This window comes from Brienomyrus brachyistius, chromosome 13 (assembly GCF_023856365.1).
Source record: "Brienomyrus brachyistius isolate T26 chromosome 13, BBRACH_0.4, whole genome shotgun sequence".
NCBI classification, from domain to species: domain Eukaryota; kingdom Metazoa; phylum Chordata; class Actinopteri; order Osteoglossiformes; family Mormyridae; genus Brienomyrus; species Brienomyrus brachyistius.
In genome coordinates, this window is record NC_064545.1 from 20,842,736 (window position 1) to 20,851,187 (window position 8,452).

Below are 8,452 nucleotides of genomic sequence, written 5' to 3' on the forward strand. Positions count from 1 at the left end.
TAGTGTCCTTTACTGTGGCAACTGAGCCTTTATAACCGTTTACAACCCTATAAATCCTGAACAAACCAAGTCATACTCATTTCATAATCTTGGATGAATGTACTTCGAAAAGCCACGTTCTTGTGCAATGACGGTGAGTATTTGAACAAAAGCTTTGCAACACAGTAGGCTTGTTGATATGAACAAACAGAACCTAAATCTTAGCTACAAAACTCCAATATTTGCCTAGTAAATATAAAAAAGTCGCACTGTACACTAAGAAATATACACAAAGATGTAGCACAAAGGAAATATGCTAATCGGCTCCTTCAGAACAGGCTAACTGTTTGCATTTTCTGAAACCTTCAGAACGTTCTTTGGAAAAGGCTTGAACGGAACAGAAAATGATGGATTTTTACAAATTCCCAAAGAACGAGCGAACGTGGTCATAAACACGGGAATCAGCCTGTCTAAATAAAGCTATTGCAAATTGTCGGTATTAAATCACATTTAGCATTAGGCTACACGGCGAGAGAATTGTACGACTGTGATTAAAAAAAAAGAAAAAAAGGGAAGTGAAAGAGTATTATACACTAACATTAATAATCGTTCTAAGTTCTAAAAAGCAACGATTGTTAGGTTGAACAGCAAATCATGTTTAGAGTCGTCGTGCATGTAAACACAATGACGAGAGCAGAATGACTGCAAAGCAACCAGTTAACCCCAACGCTTATATTGCGCAGTAGTTGCACTATAAGTGAAAAACACATAAAAATCTATTTATGCAAACAATCTTCTGTCCACAACTGACAATAATGTATTGATCAAATTTAGATAGATAAGCTAATTCAAGATCAATGAAGACCAATGACTATATGTTACCGGGTTTACCCTGTATATAATTACAGTGATTGTTTTTCATTTACGTCCATACTTGACAGCGATGTTCTCTGCACCTGCTTGTTATGTGTGTTGGATATGTGCTCCAGCCATTCACTGCAATATGTTCGTACCTTTCGCACGCAAGTCCTCGCCACTTTTAATTCATACTCTGGTGAGGTGTTTGTATCCCGCTTTATGAATGTATAATTGTCCATTGTGTTATTTGTCTTTCCCTCGCGGAATGGAATGCTACAGTCATACCAATAATGTCTCACCACACCGGTTCTATACCGAGATTGGGGGTTAGGGTTATTTTATTTTATCCTTCTGTGTTAACTGCATGTGTGTGCTAATACCCCCATGTCTGCATGATGTTGGTAGAAGCGTAACCCATATTGTTCCGTCACTGTGGTGTTTTTGTTTCTCCTACTGTCAGGTTTGCATATTCTGCTGATGTCATTATTATTTTACAGCTGGTGCCAGCGCGCTCACAGGGTACATACTGTATTGTGGCGAGAAGCGGAGCCTGTATTTTTATTTTTTTATTTTTTTTTTTTAACGGAGGAGTTTTTCCTTTCTGTTCCTGTCAGGTTTTGACAATAAAAGAAGATGATCTCCATCGATTCCCGACCCGACTAAAAAGAAAAAGAAAAAAAAAAAAAACACACACACACACAAACAACACAGTGTATTGAGTGATTGCACACTTCCTATATACTGTTCTACATTCGTTCTACAGTAAGCCAACATATTTCAGAATTTAAGTTATTGCTTACTGCAATAACGAAAAGGTAGAATTTTTGTGCAATGTTTTCACACGGCATGCCGAAGGAACATCACTTTCCCGGGATACCCCAATAAAAGCAATAATATTTCATGAAAAGTATCCATTTACTCTTTATTCATCTCTTCAGAATGAAAAGATGCATCACAGGCCACATTTTCAATAACTTCATGTCATGTGTGACGCAGTTAGTTCCGTATAAATGCACATCTGCATATTTTCCTTTTTCACTGGAATTATTGAAAACACACTGCACGTTTTGTATGAGACAATTCCATATTTCCCACTTCCTCCTTCCTTACTGCAGGTACCTGCAAGTCAAACTATCATTTAAATATCAAACAGAATTCTTAAAAAGCTAAATCAATATACTCGTATTCCTTCATCCCTGTAGAAAACTGCCAAATTAATGAGAATTTTTTTTTTTTTTTACATCCTTTACAAAGCTATAAAACACGTGTGCATATATTCATTTGTACATAGGTACAAACATGTAGATCCATGAGTCTCCACCAGAGGGCGACACATTGCCAAATGGTGTAAGCAGGAAAACGGCAAGTAAATGGTTCAATAGGGGCCATGCAGGCAGGAGCGCCGCTAGCAATTTTGGGCCCTATGACAAAATATGAGGTTGGGCCCCCCTACCACACCCTTTCAGATCTCTGGGGGGCCCTAAAGGGCGTGGGCCCTTAGAATTGTCCCAACTTTCCCCCCCTTAGCGGCGCCCCTGCATGCAGGGAATGCATATCCATTATGTATTTTACCACTCTTGCTTCTGAGTCAAAGTGCTAGAAGTCTGCTTGTGACACGCTTCCTCACAACATGGGCGACTCAGTCGTTATCGCAGGCAGCCAGCTAAATTGGTAGCGCTTGCGGGATACCACCAGGTCCAGGTCCAGGCGCTTCTGCTCCTTCTCGCTGTCCACCAGCTGGTAGCCCAGCAGTGACATGGCACCCTTGCACACCTGCTGGATGCGCTTCACCGTGTTGTGAGACAACGTGGTGCGCCAGGCCTGGGACACGTCCTCCGCGTTGCGCGATGTGATCTTGAACGCCTCCTTCCTCGAGCCCTTGCCCTTGCCATGGGTCACCTTGTAGATCCAGTCCTGGAGCTGCGGAGACATCTCCAGGTCGACGAATTTGTACATGTTCTCGATCTCCTCCAGCGGGTCGCGCACCATGTCCTCGTAGCGGACCATTTTATAGCGTCCGCGTAGGAAATCGGGCGGTTTCAGCATGGCGGTCTCGTAGATGCGCACGTGGCTACGGCACACCTCCTGCAAGACGCGGAGGTCTGAGTCGGTGACCTTCTGGCCACCCTTCTCCAGCACCAGAGCGTTGTCCGACAGCAGAGCCCTGATGGCCTGCTCGCGGGACTTGGCCACGGCGCGGGGGTCTCGGATCAGGTGTATGATGCGCAGGTCAATGGTGGGGTCGTGCAACAGTGGGTACAGAGACTCCAACTCGAAGAAGCGCACCTCCTTCAGCACCACGTGGCTGTAGCTGTGGCAGGCCTCCTCCGCCTTCTGCAGGCCGCGTGCATCACAGCGGCGCCTGCACTCGGTCTCGTTGCTGAAGGAGTGGCGGGGCGTGAGGGGGCAGGCGGGCGGCGAGCAGAGGGCACGGCTGTTGCTCCACATGAAGAGGTTGGAGACGTTGCGCTGGTCTGGTGTGTAGGCCTCAAGGACGGACAGATCACACTGGAAAATGCTGCGCATGAGGTCGCGCAGCGCCATGCGCAGGGCCCGCGCCCCCGGCTGCCGCAGCGTGGTCCACACGTGCCAGCCCGGCTCCATCAGGTAGAAGACACTGGGGTGCTGGCTGAACACCTGCCCCAGAAAGGAGGAACCCGAGCGCCAGGACGACAGCAGGAGCACGTGGACTTTGCCCTGCGGGGCCGTCGATGTCGACGGCATGAGATGCCCATACCAGCCGAACAGCAGCACCATGGCGACGCCCTGCAGCAGCATCAGGGTCACCACCGCCGACGGGATCAGCCTGCAGCGCAGCATCGCCGGAGTTCACCGTGCCTCGCTTTGCCCCGTCGTCCTGTCAGTGCTAAAGGAGAGAGACCAAGTCAAGACAAATGGGCCTTATTCTTGCCGCATCCACACAGGGACAGAGTGGCAGGAAATAGCACCCCCCCCCCCCAGGCAGGGGTACTGGTAAAGATTCTGGGCCCCCAACAGAGACTAATTCAAGTATGAGTGACAATCTGTCACCCCCACCACACACACATACACAGAATCCGCGCCCACAGGGTCACAGTGCAACTTACAGATGACAGAGTGTCAGGGCGAGGATTAGCATGCTACTTAAAGTGCGGAAAACACAGTAGAGTGCAAAACATGGGGGCTGGACACAAGGGTTTATAGAAACAGTGCATTCTGTATGCAAACAATAAATATAGCAGCATAAATGGGTGGAATAAATGTGAAAGATTCAATAAATAGACAGATAATAAATTAAAGTTGGGGGGGGCTGCCTGAGGGTCCCCGAGGACCAGGCTAGGAAACAGTCACCTCAAGCATATTTTCTCATATCTATTTTGTTACGTTTTCAGTGCTGGTTTTTGTGTGTGTAATTTATAAAACTCATTACAGCTGCAGGTCATGCAATTGTAAATAACAATTCAAGAAGGCTGCACCCCCCCCAGGGAAAAATCTGTTAAGTTTACTTTCCCGTCAGCACAAAAAAAAAAATTTAACCTGGATCGCAGCACAGAAGGTCAAGGAAGGAGCCTCTTTGTTCTGCCGTGAGAAATTCCCGTCTCCGAGTTTATTCACTGCGGTTGCATCATTAGGCCATTAAACATGTTGCTTAACTTCAATTTCCCCTCGATGCAGCTCGAGGGGCTAATTGCTAGCATGCACAGGCATCCAGGGCAAAAAAGGTCACCCAGGTTCGGGGGGGTGGGGGTGGGGGGGGTGGATGATATCACCCAACACAGTAATTGATGACTAGCAGCAACTCCAAAACTTAAGAAGGTTTGGCCAGTTAAACGGCAGACTTTTGCAATTCCTTGTTTTCATCATTCCTGGGTGAAAGTCAAGCCCAGTAGCTTTAACAGAACAATGACTTATTTCTGCACAGCTCCCCCCGCCCACAGGACCATGGTGCAGCATACATGCTACAAGTGTCAGGGGGAGGAATTTCACGCTACATAAAGTGTGAAAACACAGGACAGTACAAATATGGGGGCTGCAATGGTTTACATTGGTATACTATGGTATACTAATAATAATAATCATCCGGTCTTTACGCCTCCCGCAACTTTCTCTTTGTAGAGTAAGCTGTCCGCAAAGGGCAGCCACCCGTAGCGGCGCTCAGGGAGCTGGGGGTTAAGGGCCTTGCACAAGGACCCGCAGATGTTGGTTTGAACCAACGACCTTCTGACTACAGGCACACAGGCTCAGCCCAGAGAGCCACACGCCGCCCACATAAAGCACTGTGTGTGTAAACAGAGCACAGTGTTAATAACGCTTGTGGCTGAACCCAAGAGTCTCTCAATGGCATTTTCATTACCGCTGTGCAAATAATGACGTATCCAGGATATATTAATGTTTAAGCTGTTTTGTGTCTTTCGGTTTTTCATTTTGTACACAGTAACATCATATAGACTACTGTCGCCACCTTAATTGTCTCCCATAAATCATTGCATAAACCATAATATTTTAATAATTTGTTATAATGTTTTTCATAGACCCAACGACCGTCCTTTTAAAATGACAAAATTTTCCCCACAAACATGCAAAATTCATTTGCGCAAAAAACAGGGATTAAAAACAAGTATTCATATCATTTAAATATAGCATAGTCTTCCTACTATACAATGGACTAGAATTTTGTCTAACCTACATGGACTTAACATTTTATTTAATGTAGAGTGCAATGCCGCCAATCCCAAGAGACGCGCGTACTGCGAATATTTAACACTTGATATTATTTGCGTGTTTAGCTCCGAGTCATCATGAGCTCCACAAAGTCCCAGGACATTTTAGGAAGCAGAAACTATACCACAGGTGGACCTTTCCGAGATGAATATGACCAAGAGCACTTCAAATCCCACAGAAAAATGGTTAACTGACTGACGTTCTACAAAGGCCATGGCAGTCTCCCGACACCAACCTCAGTGAAGATGTGTTAAGCGGATGACAACAGACCACCAAAAATATATCAATATTTTGTATAGATTCTGCACATAAGAGCTAAAGAATCCCCCTGTGCATGTTCTGGAACGCCATAAAATACTACGGAGAAGGAATGAGGCCAGATAACCTGAGAAGGGAATCGCACTCTGCTGGAATTCCAAAGTGCGTCACCAATACAACAAAATCCAATCCACATTCCGGAACATTACAAACAACTGGGGATGTTTTGCTAGGTTTCTTCTTTGCCAAATATTCAGGACGTACCTCGGTTATGGTAGGAATTTGCACCAATAAATTATTATGGAATAGTTTCACTCATCCTACCAACTGGTCACTAACAAGTCTGTATGATTCCTAGTGAACATAATCACCAATGTGTGATAGTTTCATGAGTTACTGATGGATACGCTTCAACATCAATAGGATGGAAGATTGTCTTAAAAATTCTGATTGGCAGGAAAATTAAAATTATACATTCCACATTAATAATAATAATAATTCTTAATGATTGAGATGAGAATAGAAGCAATCAATGAACCATTTATACAGAAACATCTCAGCAACTCTTTTCAATAATCCATTATACATATTTTGTACTCGATTGTCTGAATACATACTTTGCTTTCAGTACAGCAATTCTATTCTACAGTTATTATCGCTCACTTCCCTTGTCAAAGAAGAGATAACAATAGCTGAAGTACATAACTCTACAAGATAGAAATCTAACGCCAACAACGGCAGACTGCCTTTTACATTGTACCCATATATCTTATTACCCTCTGAGGGAATCTATAGGGTTCGTAATAGACTGAGGCCAACAGTGAGATGAGAGGAGAAAGTGGGTTTGAGAAAATGGCAGTGTTGGTATCTACGGAAAATACATAGTATATATAGAAGAGTAAGACGGATTGTAACAAAAAGCGAGGCTCGTGTTGGACATCAAGAAACCCAAAAATTCAGTACAGAAAAGAATGTCCGTTGTTGTATTAACATATTACTTATTTCCCCTCTAAAAGGTGGACTGAAAAACAAGCTCGGCATATTGGATCGGTTTTTCCACAGACCGTGAAAGAGCATCATATCATATTTGTGAAATTGCCTTTCTGCTTCCATAATTCATCCAGGAAAAGACAGTATTGTTAAGTCGACTTCGAAAGTAAAACTAATACATGGGGCTTCACAAACCTAAAAAAATGTATAACACTTTTGCTTTACAATCAAACGCAAATAAAGGGTAAAACATTCTTTTCCGTAAACCCGATTATTATAAATGGATACGCTTTCAGTTAATGACACAACTAACAGCATAAGAATGTACGTGTTGGATAACTTGGATTTATTACCTTAATGGCAGGTCTGCATAAACTGCAGCGAATAACATCTATTACAATTACACTTATTTAAGAAAAAAACCTGCATCTGGACATAAAAGTAAAATCTACTAAATGAATAAGAACTTAACCCTAACAGTAATTTTAAAGTATTCGCCTATATAGTTAGAAAGCATTTTCTCAAATGTTTTCTCAAACATTACTCAAATATGTTTATTAAGCTAAAAGACTCCCATCAACAAAATTAGCCTTAATTTTTTTCAAAAGGTAATTGTTACTTTCTATTCATTTTTAATTGGTAACATAATAACTGCTTCGCTGTAAGCTAATTGAACCCCTTTAATATAATCAGGAAGAAAGATGGTGTTGATTGCGAACTCGATCGGGTGTAAGAATGTATTATGTACCATAGCAAAAAAGAAGAAATACAAATGGGGCGAGATTAATTAACGGAGGTAAACGAAAAGCGAGTTAATTGTAATAACGCCAGTACTTTTGGTCGACGTGATGAAACGCCGTAAATAGCGCCAGTAAACTCTACTCATGTTCGTAATTCGTAACTTTTCCCGACGGACAGCTGTCCCTGACAATCATACTGATGGAGTGAGTTTTTAACTGAGAGCCCAGCAAAGCACATAAAGTTTGTCGTTTGCAAAAGCAGCTGAAACGGGAGCCCCGTGTCACGGGACCCGCCGCAGATGTATAAATAGGTGCGCCCGGTTTCTTAATGTGATGCACGTATAAACAATCTGATTATTTCTAATTGGGAAAAAAAAACAAATACGTACCTCCTTGTATGGTTTGTCGGGAAGACTGGAAAAACGTTACCAGCTGAAGTAATCTGTCTTGTCCTTTTCAACGGAGGACCTTGAACATCATCAATGGACGGAGACTGATCCTTTGCACGAGTGTCTCAGGTCTCAGAATGTCAGTACAAAGAATAGCATTGAGACGTGGCCATGAACCGGGAGGGGGGGGGTTCGGCCCCTGGACGATGGCAGCGCGGAAGGCGCTGGGAAACTGCTTGATCCTGGAATCACAAGATGGCAAAGTGTTACATATTACACACACCGGAGATTTATTTAATCCACTTTGTAGGTTTAATTAATACAATTTTTACGCATTGATACAGTTTTTTTACACGGCAGCGAAGTGCTGGTGATAAGTATGTAAAAGAGCGTTTTTTAAAAACGGTGATGAAATAAGCTCGGGGGGATTTAACAGCAGGAAAGTTAAGCAGCTCAGCAACTAGCGCGGTCAGTATATAACACGTCGTGTAGGACGAGCCCCGATACGGCTGTATATATGTTGTGTCCGCACCTCAC

General features: G+C 43.5%; 1 protein-coding gene across 1 annotated transcript; it reads right to left on the reverse strand.

Annotated features, from left to right (window-relative positions):
* Positions 1 to 1,733: 1,733 nt before the first annotated feature.
* chst6 (carbohydrate sulfotransferase 6) lies at positions 1,734 to 8,055 on the reverse strand. Its single transcript, XM_048973295.1, has 2 exons — positions 7,916 to 8,055; positions 1,734 to 3,703 (listed from the first exon to the last, which is right to left on the reverse strand). Exon 2 carries the CDS (start codon positions 3,655 to 3,657, stop codon positions 2,461 to 2,463), a length of 1,197 nt encoding a protein of 398 aa, XP_048829252.1. The 5' UTR covers positions 3,658 to 3,703; positions 7,916 to 8,055; the 3' UTR covers positions 1,734 to 2,460.
* Positions 8,056 to 8,452: the final 397 nt, after the last annotated feature.

Coding starts and splice junctions, on each gene's coding strand:
- chst6 (XM_048973295.1), bottom strand. CDS start 3,657: ATGCTGCGCTGCAGGCTGATCCCGTCGGCGGTGGTGACCCTGATGCTG.